The 20,398-nt window shown below is 41.3% G+C and overlaps 1 protein-coding gene across 1 annotated transcript in view; it reads right to left on the reverse strand.

Annotated features, from left to right (window-relative positions):
* The window catches only part of Ar (androgen receptor), a 174,237-nt gene extending 157,525 nt beyond the window's left edge, over positions 1–16,712 (reverse strand). Inside the window, exon 1 of the mRNA XM_042694946.1 lies at positions 14,775–16,712. Within this exon, the coding sequence (XP_042550880.1) occupies positions 14,775–16,300 (1,526 nt within the window). The 5' untranslated portion in view covers positions 16,301–16,712. The remainder of the gene's footprint in view (positions 1–14,774) is intronic.
* Positions 16,713–20,398: the final 3,686 nt, after the last annotated feature.

Below are 20,398 nucleotides of genomic sequence, written 5' to 3' on the forward strand. Positions count from 1 at the left end.
ATCTGACCTGGCATATTTTGAGTCAATACAACACCTTGGTGAGGCCTAGTAAGCAATCCAAAGCAAACAACATAGTATCTGAAAATATGAGCATGGTTAACATTTTTGGTCTATTATTATACAGTTGGTAACTGAAATATCTCAATCTAACTTGCTAATTTTTTATTTAAAAGGCTGATCAAACATGTCAGATGTACAATTGGAAATTCCCACAAACTACACACTTTCTAATCTTGTTAGCAGAGAGAAAAGGAAGCTGGGTGCTGGTAGCTCATGTCTGTTAATTCCATCTACCCAGGAGGCTGAGTTCAGAAGATGGTAGTTTAAAAGTAGGCCAAAGTAGTAAAGTCTATGATTCCTTTATCTCCAACTAACTATCAACAAGCCAGAAATAGAGATGTGGCTCAATAGGTAGAGTCACCAGCCTTGAGTGAAAATGCAAAGCAATAGCAAGAGGCTCTGAGTTCAAACCCTAGTTTTGTTACCAAAGGGGGGAAAAGATGAAAGGGAAAGAGGAGTAGGCAGAGTAAAACAGACACAGCATGTGTTTTGGATTTCTTTTTTCACCCAAATATCAAACACCAAATATTTTCCATCTTTACTCCCAAACTCCAAACTTTGAGTGATCTCATCTAATTAGAAGTTAGACAATGCTTGCTAGACATGGCACATTATGACAAGTTTGCAAAGATGTTTTCTCTGAGGCGCTGGCAATTTTCAAAAGGAATGCCTAAATTATTATCATTTATGAGAATGACAAGATGGCACTTTCCTTTAAAGAAAACCTGGAGCAAGGCACATTTTTGCAGCAGCTGAATTCCATTTTTATAGTAACAAAAATGTTATGTGACATTCACATTCAGGACTTCCTATTGGATCCAGAATAACCCATTTGGACCTAGAAAAATGGAAGTAGCATTTTTTGAAAGTACTGAAAATTTCTCCTTATTTGATGAAAAATCTCGTATTCTGATATGTTTTCCTGACTTTTATTTCCCTTTGTCTGCTCTATGAAAGGAGATGAACTCTTTCCAAACTCATTAATAACAATAGCTTGAGTTTTGTTTTAGACTTTTTTTGTATCAGTAACAGGGCTTTGACTCAGTACTTCAAAGCTCTCACTGGGCTTATTCCTTACAGATGCCACTCTACCACTTGGGCCATGCCACCAGTCTAGCATTTTACTGGTTAATTGGAGATGGAGATTCAGACTTTTTTGCTTATTCTGGCTTTGAACCATGATCCTTTTGGTCTCACCCTCCTGAGAACCTAGAATTACAGACCTGAGAGTCACTACACCAGCCCCATGAACAGTGTTTTGTGATCTTTAATAGACTGTACTATTTAAAAAAATCATTCAGCTTTATATTTTACAGAATAGTTATTAAAAACCAAATGGAGTGGATGGCATGGCTCAAGTCATAGAGTGCTTGCCTAGGAAGCATGAGACTCTCAATTCAAATTCCAGTTCTGAAAAAAAGGAAGAAAGAAAAAGAAAATGAAAATTTGAGTCATCAGGCACAGTGGCTCATGCTTGTTATCTCAGATACATGGGAGGCTGTGACTAGGAAGATCTTAATTCAAAGTTAGCCCAGATAAAAAGCTAGAAATAACCCCATCTTAATTGATAACCCAGGTGTAATGGCATACATCTCTCATTCCATTTAAACAAGAGGCCGTGGGCAGGTGGTGCAAGGCTGGAAACCAGCAAAAAGCACTGGAGGTTTGGCTCAAGTGGTAGAGCACTCACCTAGCAGGTACAAAACTCTGAGTCCAAACCTGTTATATGTGAGCCACTGGTACCCATCAAGAACATTTTTTTTAATCTAGCAGAAGGAATGGAGGGAAGTGAGTGATTGTGAGAAAAAAACCACAGTGAGAAAGAAGAGATCTGGTAGTCAAGAGCTACAAGTTTAAGTTCTGTTTCTGGTACTTATAGTAACCTTTCTCAGAGTCATTAAAGAAGCCATAAAAGAATCATTCGGGGTCTGAAATTCGGACAAAATGTCCTTGAATTTTAAAAAACTACCGTACCTTCTATACTCTTTTCCCTAAATGTAATGGGAAAGAGTTTGAGCGTCTGGATTAGCTGTATCCTACTATAGGCTCTTCTGCTTACCTTTTCTAAGACCCTGGGTATATTATTCCATTGTTCAGTACCTGTTTCTTCACCTGTCACATAGGAATAGCAAAAGAACTTACCTCAGCAAGTAATTTTGAGGATCCAATGAATTAAGACATGTTAGCACTTAAGTCTGTTAGTGATTCAAAAGTACTTGGCTCCTTCCTTTTACTTACCTTGGTAGTTCTATTTAAGCAGACATTGAATTTCCTAGGTTTGTAGTAGACTGAATTTTCAGCCACCTTAGGGTCAATAGCCCTTTTCCAGTAATTCTCATAATGGCTGTTTCTAATATTTCTTGTGGGTTATCTACTTTTTGTCATTTCTTTCAGTCTTGAAATTCCCATTCTATATCCCTAGGCCACTCAGCTATTTGATGAGAAGGAACAGGGACAGTGAAAAATGAAGTCACCTCAGCCACCAGTCTTTTTTGGAGGGAAAAGGTAAACAGAGGCTGTTGGTATAGGACAGGTGTTAGAACCAAAAGCAGACTCCCTGGAAGTGCATACCGGTTCTGCTACTTCTTAGCTGTATGATACTTGTGCAAGTTGCTTAGCCTCTCTAGGCCAGCTTCTTAAGGTTGACATGCCAATTAAATGTTTTAGCCTGCGTAAGGTGCCAACGTTTAGCACACAGTAAATAGCAAATGCTCTCCTTATCATTGCCATTATTTTAATTCATTATTCTAAGTATGCAATCTCCCTTCCTTCCTTCCTTCTTTCCTTCCTTCCTTCCTTCCTTCTTTCCTTCTTTCCTTCTTTCCTTCCTTTCTTCCTTCTTTTTGTTGGTTGTGTGGCTTGAACTCAGGGCTTGGGAACTGTCTGCGAGTTCTTTTGATCAAGGCTAACACTGTACCACTTTAAGCCACAGCTCCACTTCCGGTTTTCTGGTGGTTAATTGAAGATGAGTCTCATGGGCTTTCCTGACTGATATGGCTTCGAACCACAATCTTTAGATCTCAGCCTCTTGAGTAGCTAGGATTATAGGAATGAGTCACCAGTACCCAGCTTCACTTTTCTAATGTAGACTTTTCTCCAAGCAAGTAATGTAGAGCTAACCCTTAAAAGAGGCTGTACCTAGGTTTTCGCACTAGTTGCTGTGTCACATTGGCCAAGTCCCCTCCTATCGCTGTGACTTATACACCTCGTTCATAAAATGAGGTAGTTGGAAAAGATGGTCTCCAACATTCTATTAACTAACAATTGATGATTTTAGGCCATTTCCATTCAGGTTCCAACTTAGTCAAAGTTCACTCAATTAAATTATTATTTAGATATGCATTTCAGTAATAATATAGTAATAACATTTTGGTTTGATTGAGTGGTAACAACCAACTTGTATGTTTAGGAACAATTCAGATGGGGGTTTATTTCTTAGTTACGGGTTTGGGCAAGAAGCAAAGGCTCATCTTTTCCCCAAAGTGGGGCTTCAGAATGACAACAAGATAACTGAGTTTGTGCCCTCAGTCTAGTGGCAGCTTGTTATTTCATCTTGGGTAAGTCCTCACCTTTCTCTAGATCTCTATCAAATAAAAGAGAAGAGGTGGGTGTAATGGCAAATACCTGTTATCCCAATATTGGGAGGCTGAGACAGGAGGGTCATGAGTTTCAAGACCAGCCTAGGACACACAATGAATTTGAGACCCTGTCTCAAAAACCAATACATGAAGGCTGGACATTACTGGCTCATGCCTGTAATCTTAGCTATTCAGGAGGGTCAGAACTGAGGATCATGGTTTGAAGTCAACCCAGGCAGGAAATCGGTGAGACTCATTGCCAATTAATGACCTAAAAGACAGAATGGAGCTGTGGTTCAAAGTGGTAAAGTACTAGCCTTGAGCAAAAAAATTCAGGGAGTTCCTAGGCCCTGAGGTCAAGCCCTAATACCAGCAAAAACAAAAATAGATGACAGATAGATCAATAGAGAGATGAGAGAGATGAAGATAAATATAAGAGCATGAACAGTCAAGGTGATCTCCAAAATTCCTTCTGTTTTTCTTGAAGAACAGGAAGTTTGAGGACACTGTAGAAAACCCGAGAAGAAGCTAAGGGCCTTAGATAACTCAAATTTTACATATGTCTGATAAACAAACTCTTAATTACTACCCCATATAATGTACCTACCCTACATATAGTTTTCACCTTTCATAAATGGTGATTGTTTTGTCCAGTTGTTAAGACCAAAAGTTTGATAAGCATCATTACCTTCTTTCATTTCTGCACAAGGAATATCCAATCTGTCAGTAAAATCTTTTTGTGCTTCCATCAAAACACATCCCATATCCAATCATTCTCACCTCTTCCACTACCTTATTAGCCTGAGTCACTGTCTCTCCAGTTGGATCATAGCAATAGTTTGTCTCCCTGCTTTGTCCTTGCTCCTACAATCCCTTCCTCAATCAGACCAGAAAGTTTAGCAAACAAATGGATAATATATCAGAGAGTGACAGATGTTGTGATGAAAGATCCTGTAAATCAGGTCATCTTACTCTGCTCAAATCATCAGACTAAAATCTAAACTTCTAAAAAGCATGTGAAATGGCCTCCCTTAACTCTGATGCCATTTTGAATCACTTATGTAACCCATCCATAACCCTGAGGTTGAATATCATACCAAGCATGCCCTGACCTCAGGACATATAAGCCTACAATATTCTAACCTTAAATATCCATATGGCTCACTTTGTCATTCTCTTTTGATCTTTGCTCAAATATCACCCTCTCAGTAAGATTTTCCCTGGCCAACAAAAGTAAAGTACAACCTTCCTCAGCCCTATTATTCTTTGTGATACCTATTCCTCTGCTAAACTCTTCATGTTTCTCCTTACTGAACCATCAGTTCCAAGGAGAGATTCTTGTCTGCCTTTTCATTGCTATATCATCAGTGCTTACAACAGAATTTGTGTCTGGCATAGAGTAGATGGTCACAAACTATTTGATAGATAAATGCAGTCTTAAAGCATCAAGATTTTTAGTACCCAGAACTCCCATATAACCATCTTCAGTCCAGTGGACAGTCAAAAGACGTAAAAACCTTAAGAGCTTCTAAATTTCCTTTATTCAGTTTTTATTACTGATACCAGTTGAGTTTCTTTGCTTCTCTGAATCACATCTTTCCTACCTATGAAGTGAAAATAACTATGGGAATGAAGCATAAATGCATGACTTAAATAAGAAAAAGTGAGGCTGAAATTCCATATCTGCTGCTATGAAGTTGTTTGGCTATAGGCATGCTATCTAACTTATGTGGACGTGCTTAGGAACAGTAGTCCATTGGCTTGAACCCTAGATACTAACACAAGTAGAAATGAGCATGAAAAACAATAATACATTATGAAACTTCTTTGGAAACTCCATTGTTATTAGAATAGATCCAATGTCATTGTTCCTAGAGCTATACTCACAAAAAGATAATCAAGGTGTCATATGTTACTTTCAAAACTCTTTGGCACTTTGAGAAAGAATACCCTAGATGAAATAATAAATATTGTGGTAGCTTATATGCTATCTGATGCAATGTGGTTCTGGAGTAAGTCATCCTTTGACATGGTCTTAGCTGTGAATTGAAAGCACCAACATCAGTTCACCACCCCCAGGGAAATCCTACCAATTGACAATTAGTCCCCCTAATGGCCAGATAGTAGGACAACATTTCCACAAGCAAGAAATCCACTGGAATTGCAGAGATGATTGTGAAGGGGTGAGTCATTGGGGGGGGGGGGGGAGAACTCCATAATTTAATTCAGAAAAGTCTTTACTGGAAAAGATTGTCATGAGTCTTTGAAATGTTTTATTTGTGCTCATCATTTTCCTCCTTTAGCCAACATCCTAAAATCTCATTTTTGAGAACTTCAAATTAAGCCACCATGATCAATTTGAAGAACAGAATAATAATTCTTAAACTGATCATCACTGGGCATCTTGGCTCAAATAGCAAACATATACTCATAAATCACCCTCAACTTTAATTCATTGGTCTTATTATTGTGAATTTGTCCAGTTGGATACATCACAAGTTCCCAACAATATGCAATGAGATAGCCAAAGAAACTAAACAAGCAGCTAGTACTTGAATTGGAGAGCCACTATTGAATTAGCAAATACATTTCAACCCCTTACTGGAGTTCACACTTCACTGTTATTCTAGAAGTAACATGTTATATTACTTGACCTATCCATTAAACCTGTAACTTAATGTTGAGTTCAGTAAAGTCTTCACCTATTTTTATAAAGGATTAAACACAGCCAAGGGTAATAAATCTTGCTCATCATTTCAGCCTGCATCCAACCTTTTGTGAATGTCTATATTTTAAAAGTCCCTACATATACCATCTCATCATACTGTTATCATGGTGTTCCTTTATTCCTTTTTGTTTTTTAATGGCCAAAATTTCATCAAAATTCTCTAACACATCCTTTTTCCTTCATCTGTGTCTCTTCTTAAAACACACTGGGCATCTAGCAAGTTCTTAATGCAAATTTGTTGACTGACAGATTCTTCATAAAATGGCTTTATTAGGGTAATCTCTAAATCCAGCTATTCAGTCAAATAGGACATTTTTTCTGGGTGACTTGCAGTTTGCTTGTCATTATCAGAACAGTACAATTGTTGATGATTTCCTATGACCCTTTAGCCTAGATTGCTAATGAAGCCAAAGTTGGGTCTTTGGAGAGATGAATTTTAATCTTTGCTTTATGACTATAGAACGCATCACTGAGGAGAAGTCTACACTATATGACAATATACAAACCATTTTTTCATACATACCCCCATAAAGAGTGGTAGTGTCTACTCAGACAAACCTAATATAACCAGTGATTTCTGTCGCCTAATTTACTTTTGCCACAATTTTTATATTAGTTTTGTAACTAGAAATCATAATTATTCCACATTCCCTTGCTGATAGGTCCTATTGCCATTTCTGTTATATAAAAAGAACAATTATATAAACTTCATTAGGATTTTTTCCCTTGCTGTTTCCCAAAGAGTTGAAGGTCCAGCAATATTTTTTCTTCATTCAAGAGAGGGATGGCATTACTAATTCTAATTCCCTGGCATTACTGATTCCAATTCCCAATTGATTGAAACTGAGAGTGTTTTCCCTATAGAGCCTCACACAAGATAAAGTAAAATGTATTTTAATTTCAAAGGCAGTAGCAAAGAACTTCTTGCTACTGAAGTCCCAAAGGTATTCACAATTCAGTTTAAGTAAAGTTTCAAGATCCAACATCAGTATTTAAAAATCAATTCTATTTCTGTACATTAGCAATCCATAATCTGGAAAAAAAACAGGAAATTTTATAAAATATTGTTGAAAAAGAAAATCTAAATAAATGAGATGACATGTTATCCTCCTGCACCAAAGATATCACATTAAGATGGCCAAGCTCTTCAAACTGATGTAAAGATTCAACAAATTGCTGGGTGCCTGCTGGGGGCTCACACCTGTAATCCTAGCTACTCAGATCTGAGGATTGCAGTTTAAAGCCAGCCCAGGCAAGACAATCTGTGAGTCTCTTATCTCCAATTAACCACCAGAAAACTGGAAGTGGCGCTGTGGCTCAAGTGGTAGAGGGCTTGCCTTGAGCTGAAGAGCTCAAGGACAGCTTCCAGGGCAGATTTCAAGCCTCACAACGGACAAAAAAAAAAAAAAAAGGTTCAACAAATCTCTGTCAGAATACCAGTTGATTTCTTTGTAGAAATTGACAAGTTGATCGCAAATGATATGAAAACTCAAGGGGCTCAAAAATACCAAAATATTCTTGCAAAGGAAGAACACATATGGAGGACTCATATTTCTTCATTTGAAAGCACATTAAAAATATAATAATCAAGACAGTGTAGTTAACGGCATAAGAATAGACCTACAGATGAGTGAGATACAGTTGTAAGTCCAGAAAAAAAATCCCTTATATCAATGGTCAATTGTGTTTATACACAAAGACTGCTGAGATAGTTAAAAGGAGAAAGATTCAACAATGATGTGAAATGACTAGATTATTTATATAAAATAAAAGAAAACAAGTCTACATATGTTTTTGTCCGTTATGGGGCTTGAAGTCAAGGCCTGGGTGCTGTCCCTGATCTTTTTCACTCAAGGCTAGCACTCTACCACTTTGAGCCACAGCACCACTTCTGGTTTTCTGCTGGTTAACTGGATATAAGAGTCTTAAGGACTTTCTTGCCCAGGCTGGCTTTGAACTGTGATCCTCAGATCTCAGCCTCCTGAGTAGCTAGGATTACAGGCAGGAACCATTGGCTTCTGGCTAGGTCTGGATTTCTATTTTTATTATATCCAAATTGACCAAGGACCTAAATGTAAACATGTAAAATTAGGAAAAGTCTTTGAAGTAAATAATGGTGTAAGTCTTTGTTTAGGATTATACAAATCCTTTCTATATATGACACCCAAATCATAAGCCATAAAAGAAAGAAATGTTTAAATTGAACTTTATCAGACTTAAAAACTTTTGTGCTTCAATCAAGGAAGTGAAAACACAACCCACAGCATATAAGAAAATATTCATAAATCATAATCTGTTAAAGGACTTTTAAGATATATTTTTAATTCTTACAGCTCAATAATAAAAGAAGACAGTCCAACTAGAAATGAGCAAAAGATATGAATGAATATTTTGCCAAAGAAGACATACAAATTGGCAAATAACAATAAAAAGATGCTGATGGTTATTAGTCATTAGGAAAATGCAAATTAAAAACCACATTGAAATACTATTTCACACCTACTAGGCTAGCTATAATTAAAAATGAGACACAAAGTGTTGGCAAGAGTGAAGACAATGAAACTCTCAGCTATTATTGGTGCATTTGCAAAATGTTGCAGTCATTTTTTCAATGTTTTGTAAAAACGCAAAAAGCTAAATATAATTTTCCTATGACCTAAAATTTCCTTCCCAGATATTTACTCAAAACAACAAAACATATGTCTACTAAAAAATAACCTGTACATGACTGTTTGCAACAGTATTAACAATAACACTGCCAAATAATAAAAAAGCAGCCTGAATGTCCATCAACGGATGGACATACAAAATTTGGTATATTTACACAATGGAATATTATTTGTCTATAAAAAATGACTTGTGTTTCAAAATGAAAACATTATCTTGTGTGATATAAGCCAAATCAGTTGCAAAGGACCCTACATTGCATGATTTCATTTACATGAAATCTTAGAATAAGTAAATCCATAAAGTTAGAGAGTAGATTGGTGACAGTTCAAGGTTGGGAGTGGGTAGGAGGATGGCTGATTTTTTATTATGATTAAAACGTTCTAAACTTCAATGTGGTAAATAATGCGGATTGAGAATTATGTCTCAATAAAGCCATTAACAAATAGAACTCAGATACTACAGGATCTTAATTGACAGCATTCTTCAGTGAGCAGCACATTACTGCTATACATCTATGGGAAGTGATAGCTGTATCACTGCTGGTTGGCAGCAGGAATCTGTGAAAGGACAGGGTTCTAGCATTATTATTTATGAGTGTGCTAACAGTAGGTGGTGGATCATTAGAGTTAAGTAAGAAGCTACCACAAGGAAAAGCTGTAAATTCTTCTCTAGAGAAGTTTCCTCGAATGGTAAACATACATCACAGAAAATATAGCTCTTCCAAATAACCTCAACTAATAAAGAAGTTATCAACAAGTCCCTTCCTGACATATTCTAACTTATGTTGATTACTGGTGAATAAACCAGAGAACATTGGATCTTTCCTTTAAAAAGAGTGCTATGCGTCAGCATCAGTGGCTCATGCCTATAATCCTAGCTACTCAGGAGGTTGAGATCTGAAGATTGTGGTTCAAAGCCAGCTTAGGTAGGAAATTCTGAACGGTTATTATCTCTAATTAACCAGCAAAAAGCCAGAAGTAGACCTGTAGCTTGATTGGTAGAGTGCTAGACTTGAGCATAAAAGCTCAGGGACAGCACCCAGGCTCTGAGTTTAAACCCCAGGACTGGCACATACAAGAAAAAGAGGGCTACATAACTATAAGACTTAATAATTCTCTTCCCAACGATGAAGTAAAACTAATGCTGGTAACTGTACAGACCTTTACAAGCAATCAAAAGAAAGTAAACTCTGTATATAGAATGAAGATAGCTTACTGTGAATTAACATCTGGGAACCTGGTGGAATCAGGAAGAGCAAGTCTGAAGATCATCTCTTTAATAATGTCTTTTGTTTTCAAATGACTGATTTGCATAAAATGGAGCAGTTGGGCCTAGCTGAACCCACTTCTAGGAAGTACCACAATGTAGATTAGGTTCTATCGTGACAGCACTGCTTCAGTCTGAACTAGATAGAGCTTTCTGGAAAGGGAGAGAGTCCTATTATTCTCAGGGTCTTGAGAGGTGTTTTTGTTAGGGCTAGTAGATGGAAAGTGACAGAGACCAAGAGAGTGAGACAGAGACAGTAGATTGCCAAATATTTCATTAAATCGTAAAATTCTCAAACCATCTATAATTCCCTCAGCCACTGTTGAATTGGGCTCTCACTTCAAGGTAAAAAAGCCAGCTATTCATTTTGCAATCCCTTCATGTTATCTAGTCTTGAGAGGTGCTGGGGTTGATCTGATTTTTCCTCTCCAGATATTTTTTAAAGGAACTCTTTAGGAGCATGCCACAGGTGTAATGAGAAAAATGTTCTGAAAAGTAGAAAGAAGAGTCTATATTTCAATGTCAAAAGCATGAAAGGAGTAGAATAAAAGAAAATCGGGGATAGTACTGGAGGAGGGAGCTGCAGATAAAGTGAAAATGGTGAATGGGGGAGGAGGAGAGGGAGCGTGGAGAGTGATTTCCTTTTCCCTCTCTAACCAACCTCATAAAACTTGACTTTTTTGTTTGATTTTTTTAGAATCATGGTTTCAGATTTAACTGTAAAATAAGCCTTTTTCATTGTCACATCCAGTCTGAATTTACTCCCTGCTTTCAGCAGAGTTTCAAATAAAGCCATGCTCTCCATCTTACCACTAGTAACAGTTATAATAACAACAACAACAACAATAATATTCTCTGTCCAATTCCCATGATCCCACCTGGAGCATCTATTATATGTGTGTGAGTAAGACACTAAAGAATTCTTTATTTTAAATGTGTATATGTCCACCAGATGAGAGTATTTTTACAGTGTGTTAAAACCTTTAACAAAGAAAATTAAATGTGCCAGCAAATTCAATATGTTATTTCAAAGTTTACAGCTCAAAGAATGAATGTCTGATGAGGTAAAATTAGCACTAGCAAGAAAGCACCCTAAGCTGACCCTGCAATTGGAAGGCTGCAAGCTCTTTTGAAAACATCTCCCACTGATGTTAACCTTGAGCAGAGCTGAGAGAGATTAAGTCTATGAACAAGCAAGAGGGGCTTTCCATGACTACACTCTGTGGATACCTACAAATGGGGGTCTCCTAACATGGCTCTTCGGTCCTCAGGTTCTGATTACTGAGATTCAGACAGAACTGACCAGCCATTTGAGGATAGCAGAAAGAGAGACTGCCGATTTCCAACATCCTGATCCTCAAAGCCTATGGACAGAAAGTATCTCACTTGATCCCAAAGCAAAATTTTTGCTTTTCAAAACAAACTGCTCCACGTAAGATTGTCATAAAAAGCTGCTAGAGAGAGGAGTGGAGATGAAAAGAATACTATATTTTGGAAAAAAAGACAATAGCTAAAAGGAGGTCTCGATTACTCAAATACTACCTATTATGGAGACTAGAACACTCTACCAAGAGAACAACTAAAATGTTCATAGTATAATATTATAAAACCCCCACCTTAATTTCTACAGTGGGTTCCTGTTAAGACCCAACTGTCAATAAAAAAAAGTTTCCTATATTCTTGGGTCATCTGCTGAAATACAAAGGGGCTAGTGGTCAATTAATGTTGCAGTCTTGTTTGACTTAGGAGAGACGATAGCTCTACAAAATTATCACTAGAGCTGTAAACAATCCCAGGACTTTTCAGCTGTCCCTCTGTTCAAAACACAGGCTAAATGAAGGCAAAACAGATTCTCTCTTTTTTCGAGGTAGAAACATTGTTCATATATAAGAACATGGACTTAGCAGAAGTTACTAAAGTTAAATCAGTCCACTAAGTTAAGTGTGTAAACAAACACATAATTGTGAAATGAAGGAACACAATAGGTTACTGAAAGCTTCTGGAATTTTGAGATTTTTTTTAAAAACTCAAAGTTAGTATGTATTGCATACAATACACAGGGAGAGGATGCTCTGGCTTTCTCAGGAAAAATAAACTTATCTTTTGTCAAAACGTACCCCTAAAATAAGTGAGAGAAAAGAGAGTAAGAAAATACTTAAACTTTTATAGTGGGATTAGCTGTTTTGGTTAAGTTGGTTAATTTCTAATAAACAAACTCAACAATGTTCTATATTCTAGAAACGGAAACTATTTGTCAACCTACAAAACAGGAATGCCAGTTTTCCTTTTAACTAGAATCCTTAAAAGCAGTGAAGCAATCACAAAGCTGGCAAGATTAAATAATCTACTTCTTTTGGGTACTGGTAAATTCTTGCTAGTTGAGCCCATTCATTTGAAAGGAGTGAAGGAGTTATCAAGGGATAGTGGTCTTCCTAACAAAGATGTCAATTTTTCAATTAGCATCTGGTGTTAAAAATCAGCAAGCTAACCACACACTTGAGGAATGTAGCAATTTTAAGCTGCTCAAAGGAAATATAGGTTGTATTTTCAGAAGCATATATCCCTAAACAAATACAAGGAACTATTAGTTGGCTTCCTGTTAAGTTAGAGAGAAAGACATAATGTGGATAACAAAGATAGAAGGTTCCAGTGAGTGGGTTTAGCATCATGATAGGTTAGGAAGCACCTTAGACATTTCCACTCCTGCCCCTGAAGAAAAGTTTACAGTAAAAGAGACACTCTGCTCTCTAGTGTCAAGCTTTGAAAAAAATTAATCTGAACCAAGTAAATCTGTTCCCATAAAATAAAGAAGATCGTATATCCAACAGTATAAGCCATCACAAAAATAAACACTAACTAGAAATGATTTCAACGATTTCATAGGAATCCTTTGACAATCCTGTAGGACAAACCTTAAGAAACCAATGGAGTGGAAAAGTTGACCAGGAGCTGTTTCTTCAAGAACACTGAAGATATTTTATGAAATCCTATCCTTCTCTTTTATTCCCCTGACACTGTGCTTTGAAACTTCCTAGGACAGAAGCATCAGTAAAAGAGGCAAATTGTTAGATTGAAATCACCAAACAAATACGTTGACGCTAACAGAAAAACAAATGGAGACATTAACAGCTCTAGAAACACAGAATAAGACATAAATCCATGGGGATGTCAACACCTGAACCACCTGGGGAATTAATTTCCAGGTCGGTCCCCCATCCCCCTCCCCTTGTCACCAGATTAAGTGATATCTTAAGTGGCTGGAAGAAAACAAATATTCAATATATTCTACAGGAAACTCAAATACTGCAGTGAGGGAGAATTTTTAATAAATAAGATGAAATTGTCCACCAGTTTTCCCATGTCCTAATTAAAACCGTGCAAGGAAGGACTATGGCTCACAGGTCACTAACACTTTTTATTCAACTTGTTAGCACTAACCATTTGTGTTTCAAAATATAAGCACAGGTCCTAAAAATGTAGGGCTATAATGAAGACTCCCACTTCTGCCTCCCCAGTAGAGATTTGTGAACACACCGAAACAGCAGGAAATGCTTTACAGAAATTCTTCCAACACTTTTATAAGTCAGCCCGAAACCTAGTTAAATTGTTCCTCTAAAGTACATTCTCCTCTTCACAGATCCCATGCAAAACTGAACTGGAGGCTGTGGATCTGTTTTAATCCACATTTTGGGGGGAGGGAGGAGAATTTACAAGAGAAAACCGACCCAAACAACGACTTCCAATGTCACAATGACAAGAAACCTGCAAAGGCAAATCCTGCCTGTTTTTTGTTTTTTGTTTTTGTTTGTTTTTACCAACACAGATGCCCCTGTACCTGCTCTAAAAGGGCATGAGTCTGGTGCAAGTAGTACTGCTTTATACAGGGACCCTGGACACTCACAAACCACTTTATATCTTTCCAAATCGGGAATTACATTTTATCTCTTTGGAGGAGGCAGGCTGAGAAATGTTTGGGTCAGACTTTTTACGTCTATTTTTGCTCAGACCAGCCACAGGCTCGAAGGCGAAAACAGATGCAAGGAGGAGAAATTGCCCATATTTCTATGTGAATTTCTAGGACTTCTGGGTGGGGAAAAAAAGTTCCAAAAGTTAACATGTGCAGTCGGATTTGTTTGGAACCCCTGGGACAAGGAGTATTAGAAGGGAGCAAGAATTTTAGGCAGTTGGGGGAGTTTTCTAGCAAACAAACTGGAAAGGCACAAATCAGCACGCAGGGCGCGCCTTGAGGACTGGGAGTGGGGTGGCTCAGGGGGCTCTCGGTGTTAACTTGAACAGGCCAAAGTCCTCCAGAAAGGTTTCAGATTTAGGGCAGCCTTTCCTGTGCCACAGAGTTGAGCGGTACTAGGGTCAGTAAGAAGGTTCTGGCTGGGAAAAGTGGCTGGATACACCAGAACACCGAGCGACTCTGTGCCCCGGGTCAAAGGCAACATTTTCTGGGAGGAAAAACTTACCGCATGTCCCCATAATGTCCGGAATAGCTCTCCATCCAGGGTCCCATCTCGCTTTTCACACAACTGGGACTGGGATAGGGCATTCTGCTCACCACGCCGCTGGGATACCACACATCCGGGCCAGAGTAGTCCCCTTCTTGGCTCGCCAGCCCCTGGGGTGGTCGAGGGTAGCCATAAGGGGCGACAGTCCCTGCCTCGCCTGCGCTGCCGCTTCCGCTCCCGCCACAGGGCCCATATATTTGGCCTTCTTCGGCGGCAAAGAGAGTATGCCAGGAAGAGGAGGTGGAGGTCGAAGGCGATCCGGAGCTGGGTCCGGCTGTGCCCCCACCGTGCAAGTTCGCCAGGTCCCCATAGCGGCACTGCGCCGCCGCAGCAGCCCAGGCACTGCTGTAGTCCAGCGGGTTCTCCAGCTTGATGCGGGCGTGCGGATGGGGAGGCGGCGGTGGCCCAGGCAAAGCCAGCGGAAAGTTATAGTAGTCGCGATTCGGATATGGTGCCCCCTCTTCCAGGGCTCCGGGCTTGTAGAGAGACAGTGTGGAGGGGAGCTCAAGTGTCCCAGAGTTCCCGGCTTCGCTGCTGCCAGAGCAACCCAGGCTTTCGCCGTCTAGCCCTTTGGCATAACCTCCCTTGAAAGAGGAATACTCAGCAGTCTCTTCAGTGCCCTTGCCTGGGCCCTCGTCCAGAAGAGGACCTTTGCATTCGGCCAGCGGGGCACAGGGACTGGGACGCACAGCGGGTGGACCTCCCAGGAGTGGCGCGTACATGCAATCTCCCCGAAGCTGCTCCCCGGGACTCAGATGCTCCAATGCTTCCACACCCAATCCCATGGACACAGACACTGCCTTACACAACTCTTTGGCGCTGTCAGATATGGTCGAGTTGCCCCCTAGGTAACTCTCCTTGGAGGAAGAGGATGCCCCAGCGGCCTCCCTTGCTCTCCCGCTGCTGTTGCCTTCAGATACCCCCTCCTGGTGCTGCTGCTGTTGCTGCTGCTGCTGCTGCTGCTGCTGCTGTTGAAGGAGTTGCATGGTGCCCGCTTCGCTCAGGATGTCTTTAAGGTCTGCGGAGCAGCTGGTTAAGCCCGGGAAAGTGGGGCCCAGCAAGGACATCGTGGATGGGGCAGCTGAGTCATTCTCATCCGGAGGTTCTGGCGGCTGCTGTGGCAGCCCTTTGCCGGTAGCCGTGGCGGCTCCAGGCTCTGACAGGCAGCTGCTTTCGGGGTGGCCCTCGGGGGCTGAGTGCTGTTGGGAAGGCTGCTGCTCCTCATCCAGGGCCAGGTAGCTTGTGGGGCCTCTGAGGTGGGATTGGGGAGAGCCATCCTCACCATGCTGTTGCTGCCGCCGAGGGCTAGTCTCCTGCTGCTGTAAACGGGATCCGGGAGGTGCTGTGCCCGCTGCCTCAGGTTGCCTTGGGCCCGGGTTCTGGATCACTTCGCGCACGCTCTGGAATAGATTCTGGAAAGCTCCTCGATAGGTCTTGGACGGTGGCCTGGGGTAGACCCTCCCCAGTCCTAACTGGACCTCCATCCTGGAGCTTGACTGAATCTTCCACTTAATTCCCTTATTCTGCCTCCCTTTCTCTAGCTCAGAAGAGTTCAACAGGCTGCAGTGATGCGTTAGTGCCTGCAGCAAGCTGCCCACCTGCAGGAAGCTCCAGGAAAGAAAACTTACTGTGTGTGGAGGGGGTGTATGGAGGGGGTGGAGGACCCAACCGCCACCGCCAAGCAAAAGGCTCTCTGGCGGCCTCAAAGCCTTCTGCACAAGAAGACACCAGCTGGACACGCACCGGCTAGACTTCCAGTCAGTCTTTGAATACTTGAAGGGGACTATTTGAAAGATGCTCAAATCTTGACGTGGGTGGGGGAGGGGAAAGGAAAGTCTGTTGTCCTCCAAATTCAATGTCCAGGGAAGCAGGTGTAAATAAGAACCAAGATCCCTGTCTCTGTATCTCTGCGTCTCTGTCTCTGTCTCTCTTTCCTGTTTTGGCTTTTTTTGGTAGTTGGTTTTGCTTTTGCCTACTGAAGCTGGAACTGCGTTTTCATCTTCAGATCTCTGGCTCCGCACTTAAAGGTGAGGGTGGTGCAGAGGGAGATAGAAAGAAGTGTGGGCACTGTGGGGAACCAGGGGGACCCCTAGGGCGTGCTGCTTTTTGAGCCAGATCCCTGGCTAATAGTGCTGGAATCCTCTTCCCAGTCACCGGGGCTCCTAAGAGCCTTCTTTGCAATGTGCCGGGCTTAGCTTAGCCTAGCCCGCTCTCAGCCAAAGGGAGTTACCTCTCTGCAGATTGACTGGCAGCGTTGGGCCGACCGGGACTGGAGGGGAGGGGGCTGACGGCGAATAGCTTGCCAAAGCAGCTGCAGCAGGGGAGACCCAGGAGAAGGCAAGGGAGGTAAAGGGGATAAGGAGACAAACGAAGAGGACAGTCCTACCCCGCACTTTCCAGGCTTCCTCCAAGTCTCTAGCAGCTTTTACAAAACTTCCTCGTAGAGGAAAGGGCAGCTCGGGGCGGCGGCTTCGAAGCCGCCGCGCTGCAACAGGCGTTGGCTGTCGCCCCGGCCGGAGCCGGCGTCGTGCGTCCCTTCTGCTCCTCGACTGCACCAAAGCGCTAACCCAATCTTTTTTCCCTCCGTCGCCTCCTCTGCCTCTAGGTTTTCTCCGGACCCTCCGGGCTCTCCCAGCAGGCTGGCTGGCCAGGATCTCGGAGGGGGCGCTGGGCGGTGGAAAGCGAATGCAACAGTTAGCGACTCGGTCCCGCCCCCACGGGCCGGCCTCCTTGCCTTCCCACCTCCTTTCTCCCTCCCCTCCCCTTTCTCTTCTCCCCTCCCCTCACCGCAAGCTCTCGCCGGGGTGCCTTTGGGGAAAGGAGCGTTGGCGCAACACGGGTGAGGGCAGGAGGGGCTCCTCTAGTCCCAGAGAACTCCATGCATTGCAAACCTACTTTCCTAGACCGGGGGGAAACTCCCACTGCGGAAGCTCTAACCTGGAGCTTTATTTTGAGGACAAGGCCGTTGGATGGCACTCATCACATTTGGTTCCATAATCCAATCCCCAAACAGACCCTGGGCTGTGAGGGCTGAGGGGGCCTGACGGGGGGCGGGGGGGGGTGATTGAGTGATAGAAATACCAGTTAATAGCTACCAGGGGTTCTTTTTCGGGGCCAAAAGGAACAAGCAGAAGACAGAGACTCCTAAACAAATTAAGCTACAGCCAAACCCGTGGCCGATACGATACTTGCAGAAACCTTTGAGATTCCTCCATAAGGGTGGATTAGGCCTGGTGGCACCATGCCATTTGCTCTGGGAACTCTCAGCCCCAGGAACCTGAAGTCATTTCTAATCCTCCTTTCTACCCATCTTCTTGTTTGGAATTGCTTCTAACCAGCCTTTCTTATCTATCCATACTTTGCAAAGTCACAATAATCCCACAAGCAGGCAAACATACAAACACCACAAACACCAAGAGGATGAGGCCCATGATTTTATCTAGAGCTCTGCAAACAGCTGCTCTTCTAAGAGCCTGTGAGATTCAAAGTTTTCTTTGCATGTTTTTCAGCTCTGGAATTTAAGCACTATCCACAAAGTAGATTCTGTGTAGGGATAGGAATACTATGTGAGGTACATATACTGCTTTTCTGCAAAGTTCCTGTGTAGACACATGGGCAGGCAGGAGGGTAAGGAAAAGTACAGAAAATGGAAGGACAGGCCTATCAGCATAATATCTTGATATAAACATACTTGACCTGTCTAGGGATAAAATTCCTTAGACCTCTGTCTAAGGCAATTTGACTATCTGTGCCGGAAAGCAGATGGAGATTTTCACCTGAAACTCTTTCACAGTACAGAGAGGGATTGCAGCTTTGTTTTATGTACAGCAAAATATGATGTGCATTTACTTACCTTGAGCAAAGGAAGCAACTCAAAAGTAAATACAAAAAAAAAAAGAATGTGCATGAGCAGCTCTACTTTGCACATAAGCAAATTGAAGCAAGTATGTAATTTATTCTGTGTTCCACTTTAGTAGAACCTAAATATTTCTTCCATTGTATTGCTATTTTAGCCATACTTACTAATATCATTGACACTTGGTAAATGGCTATCAATGAACCTTCCCAAACACAAAGGCCTTAGAACACTTTCACTAGAGGAGATGAAAAATTATTTTCTGAGATTTTATTGGCCGCAGCCCTGTATGGTCTTAGTCCTATAATAAACTCATTCCCCTTTTTTGGTGACAAAGCTTGCTATAATAAAGCAATTTCTTTTTTTTCTCTCCTTCTCCTTCCTTCCTTCCTTCCTTCCTTCCTTCCTTCCTTCCTTCCTTCCTTCCTTCCTTCCTTCCTTCCTTCCTTCCTTCCTTTCTTTCTTTCTTTCTTTCTTTCTTTCTTTCTTTCTTTCTTTCTTTCTCCCTCTCTCTCTTTCTTTTCTTTCTTCCTCTCATTTCTCTTTTTCTTTTCTTTTCTTTCTATGGTACTGGGCTTTTAATTCAAGGCCTCATACTTGTAAGTCAGGTACTCTACAATTATGTCTTGTGAGCCACACTCCTAGCCCTTTTAGTTTTTTTTTATTTTTAAAATAAGATCTCACATCTATGTCCAGGCTGACCTGGATGATGTTCTTATTTATTTATGTTTATGTGTAGTTGGAATGATCCACACACACCACTGCTCCCAGATTTTATTGATTGAGATGAAGTCTCATGAACTTTCCACTCATGCATGCCTTGAACAGAGATCCTCATGATCTCTGCCTTCCAAGTAGCTGAGATTGCATCAGCCATTAAGCTTCAGCCTGAACCTGACTCTAAACACACACACTCTCTCCCTCTCTCTCTCTCTCTCTCCCCCCCCCTCTTGCTCTTGTTCTCATTTTCTCTTTTTCAATATCAGGGTTTTGAACTCTGAGCCTCTTGATTGGCCTGCTGGTTCACGGCTGGCACTCTACCACTTGAGTAACACCCCTAGCCTAGCTTTTTGGTTATTTTTGAGAAGGAGTGTCACAGTTGTAGCTACCTGGGATTGGCCTTGAATGAAAATCCTTTGGATCTCAGAATTCTGAGTAGCTAGGATTATGGGTGTAAGCCACTACTACATGGCAACAGTCTTATTCATACAGTGTCAAACTGCAATATAGCTAATACTCAATACTCTATTGTAATGGAAAACAAGAATAGATACTCTGTACAGATACATTGAAAATCGTATTTGAGTAGTCATCATGACCTCAAATCCATCAAAGATTATAACTACCATTGCTCAACAGATTGAGTCAGCTGGAAAGATGATAGAATGGAAGCAACGTAGATTTCAAAGCCAATTTGCCTAGAAACTGACAATGAAAGGAGTGTTAATGACACTGAATAAACAATGGTGGAAGGGAAGAGAAAGGTTCACAGAAAAGAGGCATAAATATTTTAAGGCACTGGTGACTCATGTCTGTTAATCCTACCTACTCAGGAGGCTGAGATTTGAGGATGGCAGTTTGAAGCTAGCAAGGGCATGAAAGTCTGTGAGACTCTATCTCCAATTAACCAGCAGAAAGCTGATTTAAATGGTAAAGTGCTAGCCTTGAGCAGAAAAGTTCAGGGGAAACACTCAGGCCCTGAGGTCAAACCCCAGACTGGCACACA

Source organism: Dipodomys spectabilis, unplaced genomic scaffold, assembly GCF_019054845.1.
Source record: "Dipodomys spectabilis isolate Male_0828 unplaced genomic scaffold, ASM1905484v1 ptg000176l, whole genome shotgun sequence".
Classification (NCBI taxonomy): domain Eukaryota; kingdom Metazoa; phylum Chordata; class Mammalia; order Rodentia; family Heteromyidae; genus Dipodomys; species Dipodomys spectabilis.